The sequence below is a fragment of the Pelecanus crispus genome, chromosome 3, assembly GCF_030463565.1.
Source record: "Pelecanus crispus isolate bPelCri1 chromosome 3, bPelCri1.pri, whole genome shotgun sequence".
Classification (NCBI taxonomy): domain Eukaryota; kingdom Metazoa; phylum Chordata; class Aves; order Pelecaniformes; family Pelecanidae; genus Pelecanus; species Pelecanus crispus.
The window spans coordinates 36,026,521-36,048,716 of record NC_134645.1 but is presented as its reverse complement, the minus strand read 5'-3'; the positions used below and the strand labels follow the sequence as shown (position 1 = coordinate 36,048,716).

General features: G+C 40.4%; 1 protein-coding gene across 1 annotated transcript in view; it reads right to left on the bottom strand.

Annotated features, from left to right (window-relative positions):
- PTPN14 (protein tyrosine phosphatase non-receptor type 14) overlaps positions 1 to 22,196 on the bottom strand; it is a 72,510-nt gene that overhangs the window by 4,023 nt on the left and 46,291 nt on the right. Inside the window, exons 9-17 of the mRNA XM_009477984.2 lie at positions 21,846 to 21,928; positions 19,468 to 19,525; positions 15,994 to 16,072; positions 12,866 to 14,355; positions 9,937 to 10,080; positions 8,677 to 8,895; positions 4,497 to 4,625; positions 3,340 to 3,574; positions 1,019 to 1,182 (exon numbers count right to left, since the gene is read on the bottom strand). Of these exons, the coding sequence (XP_009476259.2) occupies positions 1,019 to 1,182; positions 3,340 to 3,574; positions 4,497 to 4,625; positions 8,677 to 8,895; positions 9,937 to 10,080; positions 12,866 to 14,355; positions 15,994 to 16,072; positions 19,468 to 19,525; positions 21,846 to 21,928 (2,601 nt within the window). The remainder of the gene's footprint in view (positions 1 to 1,018; positions 1,183 to 3,339; positions 3,575 to 4,496; positions 4,626 to 8,676; positions 8,896 to 9,936; positions 10,081 to 12,865; positions 14,356 to 15,993; positions 16,073 to 19,467; positions 19,526 to 21,845; positions 21,929 to 22,196) is intronic.

Here is a 22,196-nt window from a genome sequence, read left to right as displayed (position 1 = left end):
TTACTTCTTGCATCACCATTTTTAAAAATAGTGATGAAGAGAAAAGTGCACTGGTACTTGCCTGACTTAGGACTCGGGGTTTTTGAACGAGCCAGAAAGTTGCACTTTGCATAGTGCCTTGTGCAGAAAGGCTCCAGCCTTTAACTCCTCTATGGTAACACGGAAAGTAGGTGAGCACTTCAGGTGTGTACATCCAGTCCTGCATTTCAAGCAACTCATCCACTGGATGATTAATGGGAGGGGCAGATGATATATGTCTGTTTGTCACTCTTGCTGCATTCTTATCTCTACAAGAGGTTTTGGTCTTTGAGCAGTTTCTTTGGCAACAGCAATCCCCAGTTTCAATAGCTGTTGCGTTGAAACTGTATGGCACATTGTTATTCAAGATATGATATACTTCCCGGACAGTGTCCCAGTGGCACAGGACACAGATGAAAAGCAAGTTGCCACACGTGGTTACTCTGCTGGTGCTGCTGCTCTTAACTCCAGACTGTATTACTAGTCTTGTAATATTGGCTGCAGTTCTTAAAGCCCTATTTCCCCAACACACACACACCTTTTTCTTAAGACACAGTTAAGTTTCGTTGCAGATAAGATTAGAGACAATACAAGATAGAGGAGGGAGTCCAAAGAATGAATTTAGAGAGCAGAAGACTTTAGTTAAAAGAGCATGGAAGCTGACATTATTCTCTTAGCCTCTCTCAGGTAGTCCTCGTAAATACGCTGTCTCTAGCCTGTTAATTAAACGCAGGTATGAATTAGACTAAATTCTTAAAAGAGAGAAAAAAGCCCTAATTTTGAATGTATTAACACTAATAAAAAAATGCATATCATCAACTCAACAGAAAACTGCAAGTAAACTGCCACGGGAAATCTCTGCCTATTGCATTTAAGTCCCTTGTCTCACAAAGGTAATAGAAAGAAAGCACATCAATGGCTTAAAATTTTAACCTCAGAAATGTAGCTGGTTAGTCAAGAAACGAGCTCAGGGTTTGTCTTGAGAAAGAAGCTGACTTACTTCGTTATGCTCCAAGCACCCAATCATCAGTTCTGTTAGGATAACCACTCCGGTCCTTCCTACCCCTGCGCTGCAGTGAACCACGATAGGAGGGTTGCAGTTGTTGCTGCTGTCCAACACACTGTTGGTATGGCGACGCACTGACTGTATCTCCTCCAAGTAAGCTGCAAGATAAAATGCAGACAAGGTTGCAAACATCTTGTATGTCTAAATGTAAAAAATGGGAAAAAAAGAATATGGAAAAGTCATTCTTTGTCGAAGTGGCAATAATTTACATTTTTTTACAACATACTAATTATTTTGGCTAGGGTGCACTGAACAGCACTGAATCCAGCAAGTACCAGCTGGGTGTCAATTATTACTTGGGAGTCTGCTCCTTTAAATTAAATAGTTCTTTTAAAAAATTAAATTCTGTTTTCCCCTCTGCAAACCTCCAGGTCCCCTAAGCAGATGATTCTAGACATTACTCACAGCAATTCCTGCTATTAACAGGCTGGGATCAAAACAACAGCTAAGTCCTGTTGAAACTACTGCCCATCAAAGCCAATATCAGATGGGAAGCGAGCATCCATCTGCCTCGTTTCCCCCTCCCTCCCTTCTAGAGTGAGACAGAATCTCAACCACCTCTCTGCTCAGCTCAGGGTTTGTTTCTCAACAGCTACAAGCCCTTCTGGGAGCTCACTGTCTTTGTTTTCCCTGAAGCCATTTCTAGAAAGTGTATGAATCAAGAACAGTTGTCTTGTGTGGCTGTCCTCGTGTCATTCAATGCATTCTACTGTCAAACCGCACAGAGAACCTTACATACTGGAAGCTCACCTGGGTAGATAAACACACCATAAAATACAACTCCGACTGACCTCTAAACGTCATTCAAGTGTAGTCTAGATGCATGACAAAGATGATGGATCTCATCCAGAATCATATATCCAGATGCATAACTCTTAGACACTTAGCTTCCCACCAGAGAGGGAAGTGAGATCTGAGCCGAACTCTCCTGCCCTGACTCTTGATGTCACAGCACTGCAGCCTGAGCAGTCCTTTCAACACAGGCAGGCTGTGGCTGAAGGCCTACCAACAACATCACAAAAGCTGCATGTTAATGCACACAGCAAAATGGGACTGTACGTGGTGGCAAACAATGGGACAGAGGAAATGGGGACAATCGGGTTCCATGCCCAACCACAGCTACATGGGTTGGTAGGAGAAACAAAGCAGGAATTGGGCAATAGCTTTGCCTTAAAGACAGATCCCATGGCACTTCTTTGCCAAAGCTGCAATGTCATTTTTATTTTCTGCCCCAATGACAGAACTGGGAAAAGAACATGTTATTTACAACAAGTGTATACCACACAAAGGAGAGTGGAACACTAAAGGACTGGAGCTGTATCAAAACTGAAGTGGAACCAACAGGCCTTGCTGAGAGAGGACTTTGCTGCAACAGAGCTAAACTGCTGCAGCTGCAAAGCCTCAGGAATTAAGAGGGCAGGCATCTCCAATGCATCAGTACACCATGTACAGACTCCTTCAGTGGGAATGAAGATCTTTGCATCACGCTCTACTGTAGTGCTAGAGATGTGGCTTTAGTTAAATAATGGCTGAACTCCTCTTACTTAATATGGTAGAGTTTATTATTTGGTAAGAAGTAGGAAGCACTATTAACTCATCACAGATGAATACAATGGCTGTATTTTCAGAAATGCATGACCTAGGACCATATTTAATTGAGAAGGCCCTTAGCATTGCCTGGGCACATGTGGTTAGAAGAGTGGCAGTGAGTTCAGACTTAACTGCGTATATGATGGAGTCCTCTGCTTTTTGCAACAAGTCCAGTGCCTCTGGACTACTAAATGCTGGCTGTCAGCAATAAGGGCCTCCTATGAAACTGGAGGAGTTGTGCCGTATTTCCCTAACATCTGAACCTCTCTCACCCAGACCTCTCTAATCACATTTGTGTGCAGCCTAGTATCTTCTACACTCATTAGACAGCTGGGAAGTGGCAATAACTTACACTGACATATCAGCTAGGAGAGGTATGCTATTATTTAAAATTTCCTGAGTCTTTAGCACTGCTGCTGCCTCCAATTTTTCCTCCTGTTATGTCACGTCTTTTGGGACCGAAATCCTCAATCACCTTAGCTCCTACCTCTTGAATCCCACTTTTTTCTCCAAATCGCAAAGTACAACCTAGTTGAGGCCTTTGTATACCACAGCAATAGCCATTTAATATCAATCCCACCTCTAACTAGGTGCAGTGAACTGAATCCAGTGTAAGCAACCTTTTCCTTGATGTGTTTTATCATGCAAGTTAAAAGAAATCTTACATAAAAAGCCTTGGACTTCTTCTGGACATCCATGGTCTGGCCAGTCAGTATACTGCAAATGCCACACTGTCCTCTCTTGTCCAGAGAGAAGATGCTTGACCTTCAGACCAGTAGTTGCATAGCAGCCGGAGTCTGTGCGGAACTTAGTTGTCACCTTGAACTTCCCGTAAGTGGCTGAGCTGTGCTTAGAGCCCAGTTTAGGCCAATAACGATGACTCTTACTTCTTCCTCCCTCCTTAAAAACCAAAAAAAACCAAATAAAAAAAAGAGCCAGTAGTTCCTGCAATTATAATTCTCTACAGAAGGCATAAAACTCTGCAGATAAGCCAAGTATTCTTATTTCAAATTACTGGAAGAGCAAGGAGCATCCCACAAAGTAAAGAAAATAGCCATTAAAACGCTCAGCCATATAATATTTCTATGTGTAAAAATGCTTGAAGAACTAACTCTCGTCTTGTGGGAAAAGCCAGCTACTGCCTACACCACCTCAGTAAATATTCTCCTCCTGGGGAAGCCTCTCCTTTAAATGGAAGAAGATTCTCTTCAGCAGCTTCTAAGTGTCTGTTGTTGATCAGCTTTAGGAACTGGATAGTGACTTGATGGCACTCCCTGTGTTTGCTAAAAGCAACCAGGCATAAAGCAGAATGCAGTGTTAGTTAGCAGCATGTGCCAGTTTTTATAACATAGTACATAGTTCTTGGATTCCAATAGAAATAACTGTTTTGCTTGGCATAAGAATAAAAAGATTTTTTTTTTTTTTTTTTGACATGGACACTTCTATGGAAACAACAGCTTCTGGTCTCTTTTCAGCTGATAAGAGTGACGGTATGCAGAACTGGCCTTGGATGGGGTGGAAAGCTGTGTCATTTTAACCAGGAGCAGCTCAGCGCTCTCACATTCCAATGGAAACATCTTTGTTTGGTTTGGCCAAACTGAAGTGAAGCAGGGGGAAGGGGGGGTTCTGCTTGTTTGGCTGTAGTACTTGCCAAACTGAGTATCAGAAAGTTACAAAGTATAGTATATAGCAGTACAAGCATATGTTCAGAGTGAGAGGAAAAAGGTCTGTTGATAGAAAAAACAGGTTACTAGAGTGGGAAGTGATGATAACAGGAGATCTGCTCACATCAGAAAGAACTATATTCTGTGATTTTACATACCTCTTCAGCTGTGACCATGGCTATAACATTCACCCCCTGTTCCCACACCATCTGCCAGAAGTCATGGCATGTGTGTGGCAGAGGCCCTTGGGTAGCAATGTAGTGCCACTCCTCTCCACCTACAGTAACCTGGAAGTAAGAAGAAAAAAAGCAAACCCAAAAGAAAACAGTCAGTGCCCAAATTCTCAGCAGCATCTGTGCCAGAACTGGCCTTTAAACAAAAGAGACCATAATGAAACCGTTACTTCTTTGTTCTTCCACTTTTGTTCAAAATTTTGAACAAGAACCATCCTTTTTGATAAGAGCAAATCTGACAAAACACAATCTTCCAAGTCATTTCTTGATGCCCATAAACATAAAGCTTTGAGCAAAATGTCCTCTGTTTTTCTTGCCATTGCATCTGGATCATACCAGATCATGCTTTTTTTTTTTTTTTTTTTTAAGGCCCTGTTTCTGATATGGCTTAAGTACAAATAAGCAGCTGAATGACATCCCTGGGCTTGATGACAGACCCACGATGGAAGAACAACTGAGCACCAGAGGAAGCATCTATGTGCATTAAAAAGGCATCGCATTGCTGCACATTAACACACAGTGGTGTAGAAAGCCTGAATCCAAATGACATTTTGCATGAGGAAAGCTAGAGGCCTCCACTGTTTAGGACCTCCCTCAATTATTTTCCACTCAGGCAAACAATAATTTCTTAAACAGACTCCTACTACATGGATCACTGTTGAAGATGTGGCTACGCTGTCCCCAGAGGATGCAGTTATGCCCCCACACTGTACGTAACGCAGAGCTCAGATAGGCCTGTTGCCAGACATCAAGACAGGCTTCATTTCAAGTTTCTCTTCCTCACTCATCTTGGCTTTTTCAGTTCAGAAGCTGCAAACTACTATAAAGTAAATCCAGCACATTAAATGGCTTTAAATGCCATGTGAAATTTAAAATTATCTAAAGCTGTAGTCATGAAAGTCTGCTTCCCAATACATAACTGGATTACCAACCACATCTTACAGAAATATTTGTGTATTTACATGACAACACAAAATTATTTTTAAAGCACTAACACACAGTTTTACACACTATAAATTATCTAGTGCCCTGAATAGACCCAGAAGTACCTTGGAGCTAACCAGTATAAAACACTGCATCATTTACCTGACTGAGGCAGGTCTTCATACTTAGGCAGTTAAAAAAAAAAAAAAAATCACTTGTGTGTAAAAGAATTATTATTTTATGACAGATTATTTGCTAAACATCAGGAAAGGTTTATTAAAAAGAAAAATTTTTTTTCAACATTTTAGGTCAAAAGCCAAACCACTTCTAGAGCTACTAGATATCATTTAAAAATGTGCTTACCAGCAAAAAGCAAACCCAGAAGAACTAATTATTTTGGAAAGTTAAAATATTTTCCCTTCTCAAGCTAATACCTCTTAATTCCACATGTTAGCCCAGAGCCACTTCTCACAACAAAGTTATAAATCCTAGAGAAGATTTACAACAGAAATGCTGACACATCCGTAAATATCAAGGTGCTGGCGGACAATGCTACAAGGAACAATCAATAACTCTGACAGGTTTAAGCATACGCTATGTTTGAGGTACAGGTCTTTGAATACATTTTCAGAAATAGAATCAATTTATTTGTTATTCAAACAGCTGTTCATTAAGCTGAGTTACCTTGGTTTTACACCTGTAACTAGCATTGCATTTGCATGGTAACAAATTCTTCACTGCACTGAAAATGGTTTTCAATCCTGTACACCAGCTCATTTTCTTATTTCATACTATGCAGCATTCTCCTCTGTGAATGATGGTTAAAATCTGCAAGACCAATGCAGGTAAACTCCTCAAGTTCTTGCACTAGGTGGGAATGAATATGAACTGCACAGCACTAACCAGCGTCTCGCACTCGGACTGGTCTTGCGCTTGCATGCTTGTCTGCAGTTGTGAGTGCTGGTATGGTATTACTGAGCTTTTTAAGTTAATACTGACCTGACCCAAACAGTCAGATGAAGTGGTCTTAAGAACTTTTTTGCTTAATGAATAAATTTAATTACAATTTGTCTCTCTGGTATAGACAACGATCTTAGTATCTTAACAGCAAAGGTTGATGGTAAATAAGCAGAGAAATACTGTACAACTGTGTGGCTCGCAGACTGAGCTGGGAACCTCCAGGCATGGAACTTATCAGGATGATATAGGAGTTTTCTTTGTCTACTGACTTCTGGTCCAAATATCCAGCCTCCTGGCACATGATACGAAAGGACCATAAGTAGTCTGGCGGGAATGGGATGCCTGGAATGTTTACTGCATTCTAATGCCCTGACTGCAGGATATTAAAAATTGAATACTGAGCTGCAAACACACACTGTGCTACTGAGGTAAGTTTCACAGATGCGATTTTGCCTTCTAAGCAAAAGCACATCTGCTTGGCTTCCGTACGCGCCACTACGAGTGCGAGAGGAAAATACTGGCAAAGACCACCATCATGCAGTAAAACATTTGTGCGTGTTTCTGGGTGCTCTAGGAATGTGAGATGTGTTTGTGTCCAACACTGACACACAAGGTAAAATCTGGACTCAAAACTGGCCAGGGAAAATTCTTTTCTGTCTAGAATTGCTTTGTGGGCATAATTTATGTTAGGAATCTCTTTTTTTCTTTGGCCTCCTAACAAAGTAGCTGAAAAATTTTGGGCTCAGAAATCCATCATCATAGCAACGTCTGATTGTGCAAAAACTCAGTATCTGCTACCTAGCAGGCTATGTAGAAAAGTGATAATCTGCCAGGATCCTGGTTCAGAAATTGTTTTAAATCCACAGGATTTAACACTGTAAATCACAACCAAGGAGGCCAGTAAGTCTCTTTAAACTTTTAAAAGGCTTTTAACTCCAGGAAAATATTAATTTAACAGGATGTGTTGTTTATTATTTTTGAATTATTTCTTTTTGATTTGGAGTTTGACAATGAGAAAAAGCAGACAGCCCTCTCTGACAACAAGAGAATCTGTCATCTGAGGAAGAGGAGTGCTCTTACTTCTCTCAGGGTAGAGTAAAAGCCAAAAAAGGATTTCGCAAATAGTACTGGAAGCTTAAAGAAAAACAGGCATCTGCAGCCATGGCAGGATAGTTCACTCTTAAAACTGGCCACATTTGTAAGTAACAGAGTCAGATCATATCTTAAATTATTTCTACATTGAATTAACAAGAAGAAATCTGAAGTATCTTGATAAAAACTTATTTTGAAACACAGAAGTCCAATGCAGTATCCAATCAGAGACACAGGCGTCTCATTAGTAACGTGTTCTCTTTATCAACACATCCTTAAAAATAATTTAAAAAACCACAAAACCCACACTCAACCCTTATGATAAAATGAAGAAATACGTTATTTATATATATAATTGCAGTATCTATGTGAACATGCATTACTCTTAAGTATATACTTTTTCTTTGGACATGGAACTGCATACATGGAGCTACATCCTTGATTTTTAAAAATCATATCCTATGTGCTAGCAAATGGAAAAAATATTTCAGTCAAACCTTGTGCAGTATTCTTTCAGGCTGCATCAGTCAGTTGCAAGGACTCATTCTGCATGGGTTGTTGTAGTCCTGCAGTGGTCCACAAGACCATTGGGGCTGATAAATCAGAACATGTACTGACCAAGTAGACAAAGTTTGCCTGCAGCCATCTGTCTCTCTTGGAAACTTCCAGTGGTGGAAACTCTGCATATATTCCTCTCTAGCAGCAACATCTCCTTGCCCTGCACTTAGCTGCTCTTTCTTTCAGGTATATCTGTCATGACAACCATATTACATTGGAGGTATTGGGGCTGATCTAATGCATTTTCATGAGGTTTAAAGAAACATGCCATCTCTTTCTACATTAACCAATAGCGACGCTCCACAACCAGCTGGCAGAGATGGGCATAAAAAAGTAAGGATGCCTCTCTAAAATGACTTTGCAGTCTCTATCAAATAAATCAACTCATGCACGTCAGTTGATAGGGGACTTCAGAGACGCCCCTGCTGACACAAAGGTACAATGATGCATTCTGACGAAGCTACCTTTTCAAAATTTCCAGAGTTACAGGAAATGCTGCTGTGCATCCAGGAATGCAAACAAAGCTTTAACATAGCTTCGTTTGCAAAGCAAAGTTCAAGAAAGCTTTTACCTTTATGTGTGAAGCATTGATGTAGCCTGTATTATTTTCTTTGGTTGGCACCAGCTCTACTCGGTTCTCCTCATAAGGAACAACCTCCCTGATGCGGTTGCGCTCGGTGTTTTCAGGCAAGGCAGCAGTGGTGAAGATCCCATCTGCCTTTTTCTTTGGAATCTGCTCATATTCTGTAAACACCATCCCCTCTTCCAATTTCCTCTTCAAGATTTTGCACTAAGATTTAACAAAAAGGAACACCAATCCATTAATTCTTCCAGGAAGAACATTTATCATTACACCTGTCTATCAGTTCTTTGAATTTCAATATATTGCCATAGCATTCTCTTGCTTGCTTCTTTTTTCAGTTGCAGTTATCTAAGGAAACGTGACACACTCTTATTTCTACTGAACAAAACCACAAGCAAATTTTACATTTTTGCATTCCACCTCCACATTTTTTAAGACTGATACCATAAAAAGCAAAACCATGCTAAATACAGTCCTGGTTCAGTATGAATTTGTATGTGATTTCACCACAACAGATACTCGTAAAAATATTTTCAATTTATCTTTTTAGGAAGAAGATCACACTGTGAGAAGTGTGATGTGGTCCACATTTTCAAAATACTCCCTTAACTTGCAAACATATGATTTCTGTGGTTGAACAAAACCCCACATACATACAGGCAGAGGTTAAGTTCTGTCGTCTGCATACCAGACAACACAAGGTTGCAAATTTCTATCCAGAAAGCCACAAAGATTCTTTGCAAATATGTCTCTCAAATCTTAATGGCAACAACTGTTTTTAATTTCTGAAATTCCATATACATGCACACGCCCGCATGTGCAAACATCAGAAGACAAACAACTTTTTTTTTTTTTAGTTTAATCCTGTTAGAGATGTTAACTGAACTCCTTAGTTGTATCAGAACACGAAAGATGGTATCTACAGATGATCACTGTAGAAAGACTGCCTGATCAAGTGAAAAATGCGCAAAATGTTAGATTTACAGCTTGATCTTGTATGACATTGTATGGTCATGTGAAACAGTGAACAGCCTCAATTTTCACCGACTTCAGTAAACATTCAAGCCATTTAACACTTTGTCAGCATCCAAAGACACACCAGTGTTAACCACAGACCTGTTCCATTAATGACTCTGAAAACTTTTAAGAGAAATTTTTTCACATTTTAAATCAAATTTTAGTATTTTAGAAACTTCATGCTGTTGGGAACAAAGGGAACGAGCAACATTTCATAAGCCTCCATCTTACCCTCTCATCCATTGGCACCTTGACGACTTCATCCTGGCTGTCCTCTGGCACTGGAACCCTAGCAACTGAGAGTCCGTTCAGTGCTGCCAACATCAAGGGCCTCTTCTGGGCCTCCAGGCCTGCCATCTTCTGCTTTTCTAGATTCTTTTGGCAAGAAAAGGCACGTTTTCATCTCTGTGTGATTATTTATAATGCCAGTAAAATGCTGGAATGTTTTTTTAATCTCCAAAATCTGCAACTCTCTGGCCAAGGAATGCAGATGATCACCATTAGCATCGTAAATTCAAATACAACCTCTATTCTTCCTGTTATTCCTCAAAGGCCTGCTCCTACATGAGCACAGAATTTTAATTTCAAAGAAGCAATCCCGGCGTATAATACAGTTTACATGCCATCAAAAGACATACAAATACAATCTCAAGCATTTTTCTGCAAACATTATTCTGAATGTAGGACACACAAAGTATCACCCTGTTACGTTAAAGCAGCACTACTGTAGCCAAGATACCTGGGGCATCTTTTAAAAAGCAGTAATTTCAATCTATTACAACAAACAGTAAAACACAGGACAGTTGTTTCTCTTCTGTGATGGTAATACTTAAAATGAGAAGTCTTCCGATGCACTCAGCTATTATGGAGATTCAAATAGCACCCATGATATATTTCACACTAAAAACTGAGCTCACAAATCCCAGAAACAGCAGCCAGGGAGGGATCTTGTTTATCGTATTCGTGCATCATATTACGCTGCAACACGGAGAACCCGAGTATGAACTTTTAATTCATCCTGCTGCCCTCCCTTATGCCACTGGGAGCTGAAACATCAAGCAAGACAACAGACCATCTCTAGAAGGAGCTGGATTATGGATATTTTATTCCATTTCCTTAACAGTTCTTTCTGCCAGATTTGGAAGCAGAGATGAGCACAAGGGAAGCCTGGTTCTCAGGAAGCTGTGGTCACCACACAGGCCAAACTCAACTCCTGGAAACACACTACTGAACCTGAATGCCCTCAGACATGTGTAAATGGCTTGATTTTTCAAAAGTCTGTGAGCTTTTTCCTCACCACTGGGTTCCTCCAGAGCACTAAGTAAAAAAAACAAAAAAAAGCAAAACAAAAATCCAAACCCACTCTGCTTTCTTTCCTTACTTCCAGAAAGCAGGAAAATGCAAGTATTTCTTCTTTGCTCGGGGATTTTTTCATTATTACTACTTGCAAGGTAAAATAGAAAAGTCTGTGTTTAAATGATCAAATTACCATTAATATAACATGATTCCTATGACAAAAGGAAGGTCTGCATTGTGTTAAGACTGCTGATCTAGGCTGAAACCACCTTAAAAGCTTAATGCTAAGACCACCCCTTTACTTTCAAAACAACAACAGCAACAACAGCAGCACCTTTTGACCAAAGGCTGATCTGAATGATTATTCAAAGGAAGAGTACTCAACATCTCTAAGCTCTCGTCTTACCTTAATTTCCATCCTAAAATCCTTTGAGTTCCTGCTTCTCAATATGTTTTCTTTCCTCAGAAGATCAAAAGAGCATATCTATGCTTGTTGTTACACCAACGTCTATAGTATTCATTCATGAAAGATTATGTTTTATAGTCAAGTATCTACTTTATGTTTAAAGTTTAAGATTCTGCAAGGAGTAAATTCAGTCTTCATGATACAACTTAGTGGCCCAAGTTTGATTCTTAACCATTATATCAGTGTAAGGATCACCAACGAACAAGAAGCACTATACTTATGTTTAGAAAATTGTTTTGAATGTACAGTAGTATTTAAATCTAACCAGTTACTGATCTAGTACATTAAAAACTCTTTCCTGCTCTCAACCATTTAGATCATAGAATCATAGAATCATTTAGGTTGGAAAAGACCTTTAAGATCATCCAGTCCAACCATTAGATGCTTCATGAATTTGTCTCAGGAATTGTTTTTGTTTCAGACCTTAATTCTGAAAAAGAGAACCACGGCTGTGTAACTTTCTGTAACTGCAGTTGCACTTCCCAGAGCGTTACATCGAGCACATACACAAGTCACTGAATGTTAAGCACCCCTCATATTTCTGCCATTGCTTGCAGTGGCACTGAAGCCTTTAAGTACTTTTTATTCTAAATTCATTGCAAGTTTAAAAGGACCCTATTTCTCATACTTGAGTACATTTTTAGCAAAATTAAACAATCCAGATCCTCAACCGCCCAGCCTCCACATCTGCTGCTTCTGTAATTAGATATCCGGTCACTCATTTAGTTATTGACAAAACCGGCAATCCGTATTCTACAGCTACCAGTGTTTTATTCAGATAACCAGGTTTATATAAAGTGGCAGGAAGGGCAATCAAAGAGATCATTTGAAAAACTCAAGAGTTTCCATTACGTTATCCGTTATGTGATACTTAACTCGACATCCCTGTAAAGAAGGAATAAAATGCTAGCGCTGCAACGCAGCGTCCCGCCCACCCTCAGCAAACACGTTTCAGACTCATCCTGCCCTCAAATCCACAGGGGCTGGAGAGCCGTGCGGGCAGAAGGGGAGCAGGCATCGACGGGGGCTTTGCGGCCAGCCTCCTCATCAGCCGGCCGCGGGCTCTGCCACCCACCTCGAGCTGGCACTGCTGCCAGGGCGCTGGCACCATCCGCGGGATCAGTCGCGGATCTGGCTAGCAGCCAAACCACCGCAGCGGAGGAAGCAGGCAAGGCCAGTAGCGGCGCACGGGATCAGCCCCTTTGGTGGCCGCACAGACCCACGAAACCAAATTTTGGTATGTGGCACTTATAAACGCATTTCCTAACTTGAAGCGAATCAAGATCTTCCCACCCATGTGCTCCCCACAGTTTACTGATCCAACAGTTTTCTGGTATGGAAGCTACCTGTATGATTACTAATTTCCAAGGAGCCACTGCAACAGAGGAAGGCACTTACCCTCATCATGATTTCTCTTTCTATAATGCTGTCCTCAATGGAAAACATTTCAGACACAGGCCTTTCCTTGACAGGTTCTTTCTTGACCCTCTCCTTCACACTCGTGAGGTCAGGCTCTGAGATAGAGGGCCCGAGTGAAGACCCGTTTATTGCCATTTGATCAGTTCGAGAGACACTAATGGCTTTGGAAGGCCCTGGCCTCATGGCCTTGGCCCTGGCTACAGCCACAGAAATGCTAACGTGGTCCTGCCTCAGGGCTCCATTGCTGACGCTTTTACGAGGCCCAGGATACTCTGGAGGAGGTTTATTTGGTATTCTAGCCAAGGCAGCTTGCAGCTGAGCACTATACTCCATGTTCTCATGGAGGGCTGTTATCCGTGACACAGATTCTGGGGTTTCTTCTTCCTCTTCACTTTCACTGCTGTGAATCAGCATCGTGGCATCAGAGAATGTCTTTTTGTGATGATAATGAGGAACCTGCTGAACTTCATGCCCCATCTGAACTGACTCTTCTGGCTGCACCTGCTCCCGCAAAGTATTCCTGCGCGGCAGAGGGGCATTTAAAGTTTTTAATGCCATGGCTTCTATACCACGTACCATATTGCTGATGACCTCCAAACTATGGCGCTTGTTCACAGCCGCGTGGTGCTTCACTGCCATGAGGGGCTCGCTGACCTCCTGCAGTGACTGGCGGACCACGGGCGAGCTGTCCTCTTGGAAGGTCTTCACTGAGAGCTGGACTTTGCGAGTGACTAAGTCAGGACTGCTCCCACTGACGTACTTGTGCCGGTGGCTTGCCAGGTCTGGCGTGCTAGTGGCAGGACGTGGGCGCGGGTATGGAGGTGGGGGTCTGAAGAGATAGTTCTTTAACATGTGAGCGGTGTTGTAACTCTGGCTGCTCTGCAGCTGCATGTTAGCCAGTTCTGGCGTGCTGACGGTGTGGGATATGGCACTGGCTGCTGTCTTATTTTGCACAGCATTATTAGGGTTCATTTGGTCAGACGGGGTGACAGGCTTGTTATAGCTGCCACCCTGGGGCCCGTATGTAATCGTGTAAGGATGTCTCTCTCGAATCTCAGGCTGACTGTAAACTAGGTCTTCCGGCTGGTTGTAAGCATGTGTATTTCCAATATTGAGATTCCTCAAAGACTGACTTTGGCTATCCATCTGGATCACCCCTCTATTCATTTGCCTCATAACAGTTTCATAATCTGGAGTGGGCCGGTAAGATGGCACTATGATTGCACTATGTCTGTGGCTGGGGATGTAGTCTGCTCTCATGATGTCGCTTCCAGGGATGCTCAGATTTGAGGACATTGGAGATGCCTGAATGAAGTTCTGCGAGCGATTGAGGGAGTTCATGCTGTGGGCACTGCATACGCTTCCATTGGGTCCATTACCATTCAAGTAGCTGAAGTCCATTGGACACCTGTCCAAACTGGTCTGAGACCTACAGTAGAACGTTTCTTCATTTCCATGGAAAATGCTATCTGTGTAGAGCAGAGATAAAGACATTGACAATTTTAACATACAAGGACTCATTCAATGTTAACCAATCTTCAAATGCAGTCTGCACCAACGATTACAGACACAGCTTAGTGTATAACTGCATGGAACATTTGGTCTTGGGAGCATCCTTGCGTCACCGGAATAGAACTAAAACAAAGCTACTCCCGTAAACACTCCCAACAGTTAGCAAAATATGGTAGTTCAGATCCTTGTGTTTGACATGAAGGGGGAAAGAGAGGAAGTGCTTTTGCATCGGAAAAATAAAGGGGCATCTCCTCCCTCTTCATCCTGGAAGGATTCACTGCTGCTGCCACCTTAAAAATCCATTGCTGCTAGCCTACGGTAATCCTAAAAATTATCTTGTCTTTTCTGTTGATGCACTGCTGTCTGTGATTTGAAGTAGCAGAGGACTCTGGAATTGGAAATCCTACTTCAGACCAACCATCAGTTTTGAGGATCTTAAGTATAACACAGCAGGGTGATCAAGACTCAGAGGAGGAAAAGAAAACAACCAATCAAAAAAAAAAAAAAACCCAAAAAACTACTCTACAGATGTACAGATTAAATACTTCAGCAAAGGATATTTGAGAGGGAATCAAGATGGTAAAGATGATGTCCTGGATCACAACTTTACTGCAAGACTGTCCGTTTTGAAAATCTGGTAAGAAAAGAGTAGCAGCTCCCAAAACTCTGAAATCAGCTAGTTCTTCAACAATATAGAGAAGTCTGCGGTAAACCTAAGGGAACGTTAAAATTCTTCTAAAATTGAGAATATCCCCCTTAAGAGCCTCAGCTTTACAGTAAAACAGTAGTAGCCACTAAATCAAATCTTCTTCTGTATGCAATTAACTATACTAAATGGCTCCTTTCAAAACTTTTCAAATTAGTCAGACACCACAACTCTAAAATGCTATCAGGTATGACTGAGAGCTTCTCTGCCAGTGAGAGCACTTCAGCCGTACCTCTCAAGAACTGCAAAGAACGTAGCCTAACAGACCTGGCTACGTGTATTCCAAAAGGTGGTATGGTTAAGGGTGTGAGACTCAAGGTGTTTAGGGGCTGGGCTCCATTCCCAGTCTTGATCAAAGTAACCTGGTACAACCTCTTAGGGAATTTATTCATCAAACACGGGTTAAAAATAGTTAAACCTCCTTAAGTCCCTAAGGCTAACAATGCAGATAGATGTTGGTGAAAAATCAGCAGAAAAATTATCTAAATATACAGTTTCATGACCAGGGCACTATGATTTCTCCTACAATGAAAGATATTTGTGTCTCCTTTTCCCTCAGTCCATTTCTCTGCCTGGCCCCAGCTGGCACTGCCTTTGAGTACAGCCATCATACTTCCTTTAGAAATTATTTTTTCAGCTCACTGAACTGGAATACCAAGTTTAAGGTCCATATAATCATGCACAGACATTTTAGAGTAATTTGAAAACTGAAATTGGACTTTAAGCAGAAGACTTACTGCAACATTAACTATAAAACTGCTAGCTCTCCTCCAGCAGCTACTCCCACTTGACCATGACGGTGTTAGAAATCTAGACATAAGGAGTAGGAGCTTCTTTGCATACACATAAAATTGAAGTCCATTAAAGGAAAAATATATGCTCTAAGTACCTTGTGAATTATGTGTTTCGGTGTAATGTTCTCCACACTGGACATGCATAGGAGGCAGTATAAATGGATGTTGTCTTGGCTGAAATAAAAGCACAAGGGGGGAAAAAAAAAAAGGCATTAAGAACTTCATTTGCTACAATTTTTGCAGCTGAAACAGTAAAAAGGGCTCTATGCCCTTTCCACTGAATACTGCTCTTTCTTACCCAGCCAAAGACACGTGGCTTGGCATTTCTTTATAGAACAGAGAATAACATTCTGTAAATTGTTTGCTAAATTTTGTTACGGAGCCCAAAGCTGACCAGTTAAGACTCCTTTCAGCTCAACCACTTCAGAAAACAACATCCAGACTCCCAGCTCACTTAGAACTTTTCAAAAGTTTATTAAAAGTCCTTGCCCTTGAAGAATTAAAACAAACCAAACCAAACACCTAATCAGGACAAAAGCCGGAGACGGAACAAATTCAAGGACCTAGAACACTGTTATACAAGCACCAGGAGCACATATGGACTTAAAATAACTCTGTAAATTACATGAATATCAGATTCCCTAGATAATGAATTGGAGCCTTCCTCCAACAGTCTGCACTGTAACAAGCTTTTTAACACAACAAGTATCACAGGGGGCTATTCAGCATTAAATCAGCAGGATCATTTACAGCGAAATAAATCACAGCTGACATTGCATTCACCAGCTTTGTCTATTGGTAAACCGATACGTTTTGCAATCACATTTTACACCTGCACTGTAAGGTCCTGTCCTGTGTCACTGAGCAAAGTTTATGAAAACATACTTGGATATACAAGGTAAGCAGAAAGAGAAAGACAACACTCTTGTCTTGTGAATATATCTTCCTTAACAGCGGAATAAGGGCTTTTCATCTAGGCTGATTCAAGTAGTTCAAACTATTAAGGAATACTGTGCATGCCCAAGGCAAAAAAGAAACACCAAATAATTTACCTTTGCATGCACATGCACAAAATGAGCACCATGCAAGTTAGCTACTGAAGAGGGGGTGGGGAAGGGGTTAAATTTATATTTTCTATGTAAATGAAGAGAAGGAATGAGAATCAAAGAAACTAAGCACACATATGAATTCTTGCATACACAATGGCTGTGTTAAGGCAGAGCTGGAAGATGACAGGAAATATTTCTGCTACAACAATTACTTCCAAGGGTATAAAACCCTACTCTCACTGAATATCTGAGCAAAGGAGCCTGCTGCTGACAACCAAAGTGGCAGAGCTTAGCCTGGAACAAACCAAGATGTTGGAAAGACTAACAATCGGCGGGCAGAGGAAAAGTGCAAGGAAGAAATTACTTCTACTGGGAATGTACAGATCTAGAGCAGACAGTTTTCTTTGTGACAGATGTTATGGAAGGTGTTCTGCAAGAAATTAAGGATCATTCTATTGCAGCGTTTTTTGGGGGTTGGTGTTTTTTGGGGTTTTTTTTTTTGAAGACCCATCTGCCTCTTCTGATGAAATGGGAGAAGCTTGAAGTCTGCAGAACGTCTATATCCAACTTAAGGATCACGTGGATTTTTTTTTTTTTTTAAATCAGCTAATTAAACATATCATCATATTAAGATCTCCTACACTAAGGAGGTTTTGCTGGAAAACCAGCATCATTGGGTGGCCTGACAGGAAAAAGAAACAGCATAAAATGGCTTTAAAGTAATAGCTCATAAAAATACAAGTTCATGATGCCAAAACCATACAGGGTCTTAATCTGAAAGTAATGAACATGATGCTAGTGAAGTGGCAGAGCCTCACACCAAAGATCCCACTTCACTTCCCATTTATGCCTACTGATTTATTACCCTACAAGACAAATGAATAGGTAGGTGGATAAAGGTATGTACAGTGCAGACAACAGTCAGGAGGGCTTTTTTTTTTTTTTTTCCTCCTCCCTAAAGAGAACTGTTCCAACAAGTTAACAAAACAATTATGAAAAAAGCAGTTGAAAGTTCAATGTGAACAGTTAGCAGCCCAGTTCACTTTTTAATTGATGAGCACACATTTCTCCTCTTGATCTTCCTGACACTTCGGGTTTTTTTAAAAACTTGTTGCATGCTTATGTTCAAAACATAAAGAGGCAGCAGGATTTGTTTTTTCTTTGAAAAAGCAGATCTCCATTTTCCATATCTAACATAGAAGACAGCTCTCTTTTTCCTTGTGATATATTTGAGGTCATAGCGTAAGAATGCAAAGCACATTTCGTTTCTTCACCTTCAGTTTTTCATAGTCATCTCTAGGGACCAGAGTGGCAGATACCAAAAATATAAATATGCCTCAGAGAACATAACACACAGCCTGTGTATTGCATCGTGACACCTTAGGAACATGCTAAGAATGAAAGGACAAAGAAACCTGGAGCCAGCTACAACAGCTTTCCTGCCAATGGCTGGGAAACACAGAATGCAACTTTTAGATCTAATAGACCACATATTTACACACAGGAAAACAGCCCCTGCTAAAATCTGCAAGATAAAGCTATCCTAATATCAGTACCTGCTTAAGCTTAATTTTGGAACACTTTCACAAGCTGTAATCACACTGTGGGGATATGTCAAGAAAACACTCCTGCCCACATTAGCTTTCAGTCTCGCAGCAATAGGCTGATGGAGTTATCATTCTGGGAAAGTCTACAAAGCAGGTATAACCTACATCACAAATGAAAACTGGCAACCTGCATAAAGATAATATTGCCCTCTGTCTAAGGGACCAACAGTGCTGTTGCTGCTCTTATTTAAGGGGTTCTGAATTACTGTAAGAAATACTGACATATTCGATGTTAAAATGGGATCCAAGAAAGTGTCCTTAGAGCTGACCAGGAAAAAAACCAGACCCCCACAGATGTTTTTGGTGAAATTTCAGGAAAAAGTTATCCAGTTTTGTCAGATTTGCAGTATTTATGGAGATTAGTTAAATGGAAACAAATACAGTTCAAGAAAAACTCTGAATCACAACCCTGTACTCATTATAATAGTTTTACTTGAAATCACAGTAACTTCAGACAGAAAATAGGCTCTTAACCCAAGAAGCTGATAAATTGTAAGTAGACTTCATACAGAAACATGAGGAATGGAAGAAACACGAAAGGAGAACCTGTAAAATTATGTAATGACTAGGTTTTTATGTATACAGCACAAGACACTTCAAATTCTTTCTAGAGGATTATTTTCTTTACATATTGAATATAACCTCAATCCAGTAGAAAAGATGCCCAGTTTCTGCAGGGCAAATAAAAATATAACGCCTTGAAGACTGTAATTTTTAATACTCAGTGGTGATATTATCCAGTTAAATTAATCAACCTAGGCAGCCACACCCTTGAAACTCATTCCAATCATATTGCCTACAACAAATGAGTTAATATGCTTATTTGAAATTTAGGAAGTATTCCATTTTACACAATGCCCCATCCCATTAGAAATGGTATAGACATCCTTAAAGACCCCACCATGGCACATACCAAGGATGACCTACTCCAAGTGGGCCGTCGTCGGATAGGAGGAGGAGAACTTGATTGTCTGTGGAAGAAAAAGTAAAGAGAAATACTAGAAACTACAATATTTCAATTCTGATTTAAGAATGTATGGGGAAAAAAAAAGAGATGAAGAATCTGGAAGTATTGCTCATTAATGACATTTTAAAAAATATGAATAAATGAAAATAATTCAGGTCCTTCTCTAAATACAGAAAGTATTCCAGTTCCAAAATAGACATGCCTTCTGTTCATTATCTTATTTGGCTTACTTGGAAACACAAGAAAGTAAAACTCTTGTTTAAAAAATGAATCAAACAAGTCTCTTAATAAGAACTGAACATGGCACACAGGAACAGTCTTAGGTGACTTAAGGTGAACATTAAAACAATGACAATTTTATGAAACTCATAGCAATCACTCCAAAGCAATGCGCACAGATCAGGACCAGGGAAAAAAAAAAGCAACTGGTTAGATAATACTAGCAGAGCCACATACAATGTTAGAGTAGCCAGGTGCAGTAGAAGAAACAAGGAGTGTAGGAGGGGAAAAAAAAAATGAGGAGGGGGAAGAAACAAGTTGAAGGAGGCAGAAATATAGTGCTTACGTGAAGAGAGGAAAGGTGGAATTTGTCCTCTTACAGTTTCTGATCTGGTGAATGATGTTATGTGCGATTAGAGGAAATGCACACAGAAAAACAAACAACTATCATTTTAACAGAGGGCAGGAAAATTATTTGGCTAGAAAACAGACATTGGCATACGCTGTCATCAATATCTGTGGTTCTAACACAGAAGCTGATACCACATGAGACTGTGGTAAGAAGGAGAGCTGTTCTAATGGCAAAAATACATTTTAATTCCAGTTATTTCACTCAGTGACCTCATGACGTTCCCTATCTTTATTAGTCCAAATATTTATGAGTTGTATATGAAGCCGCTACATACATCACTTCATGGCACCCACGTACTTATGGCTTAGTGTTTAGAAATAAACATAATCAAAAGCTATTGCTTCTGCAGTCTGGATTATGAATGGTAACAGAACAGTCCTCTCTGTTGACCCCAATCAATATACAGCTTCAAAGGGGAAATATTCCAAGATGACAGACTACAGTATTTTGTTTTCTTTCTTGACTGTCATGGGGGAGACAATCAGGAGATTCCTTTGAATTCAATTCCTCTGAAACCATTAAAATTAAATTTAGTATTGGACCTCTGAAATGCATTATATGCTCCTAAGGAATGTCCTTTGTGGTCTTCCACTCACCTCCCAAGAACTGTAAGCGCCATCTGAAATCTAATCAGCATCTCTTTTCTGTAAGTGAAAAGATCACTCTATGCAGTTCACCCTATTGGTCTCTCCAATACTCTAACTCACCGGACGTTAATATATTGTGTGCACATATAATATTAGAAATCTAGGCCTTCCAATCTTCCCCTCATCATTTTGGATTTATTTTCCAACAGATGGCATTACCCAGCTAAACAGACGGGATGTCCAGCTCTAACTGGAGCTGTTAATAGAGATTAACTTCTTCATATCTTTCCAGCTTACTAAGCTGGTAAGTTTTGCAAGGGATTCATGTTCTCATCGCTATACAAACCCTGCACATCATGAAAATTTCTCAGAACTCTCAACTTCTCAAAGCAAAATTTATCTCAAACTACAATTCTGCATGCTGGTATAAGTGAAACATATGCAGCTGATAAATTGACTTTTGACTTATAATTAAAGCCTCATGAGTTCCTCCTTCAGTTAGGGTGAATCCACCTGTGTGAGAGAACTAGCTCAAGGCCAGTTCCTTAGTAAGTGCTCAAAATAGAGCCTCAAGGACATTTTGGGTTCAGATTTACAGTCTCCGCTGTGTCGTGCTAGTATGGCTACGCAGATGAACTGCGTTCCCAGGTGTCCTCTGTTTGGTGCACATAATAAACAGATAAATTATACTGCCCGAATTAGGAGATGACAACCTGTGTTTTCCACCGACCTTAGCTGCTAGATGGGTAGTGCATCTTCAAAATGCTACTGCAATTCACATTTTGGCATGTTAACGTATGTCACCTTTCACTCCAGTTTATACTGATACTCTGGGTTATGAATGGCAGGGACCAAGGGCTTCAATTTTAAGACTCTGTCAGATTTGGCTGCTTGGGGAGCATCAAGCCTCACAAGGCTCAGAATGAAATTTCATTCTCAATTGTCTGTTCTTGCTGGTGATTAAAACAAAACAAGAAAAAAAGGGAAAGGGGAAAAGAATAACTGACACAAGTGACTAGAAAAAACAAACAAAACCAGACACACCAAAACTCAGAGCAATTCCAAAGCAGGGTGTCAGAAAACAACTCTGAAGAAAGAATACTCACTCTGTGCAGATTTTGTTCTGTTTGTAAAACTTGTGTCTTGCTGCAAACAGCCGTGAAATATATTTGGCATTTTCAAGATCATCCTTTAAACACAAGGAAAATAGGGGAGAAAAAAGTATATATAGTAATTCATTTTGTTATTCTTACCAAGAAGTAATGAAGAAGAGTTTTAAAAATCCAATTGCAGTAATGCTTGGTAAGGTCCATCATGTACAGAATCTGGCTGCCAAGAACATGTCTAGTGCCCTCAAGAGCATTCAAGGCATTGAATTACTGAAATACAGTGGCATGCCTTTACATGCTGCCACTTCACTGCTAAGTCACAGTGGGAGAGGAGGAGGGACAACAACA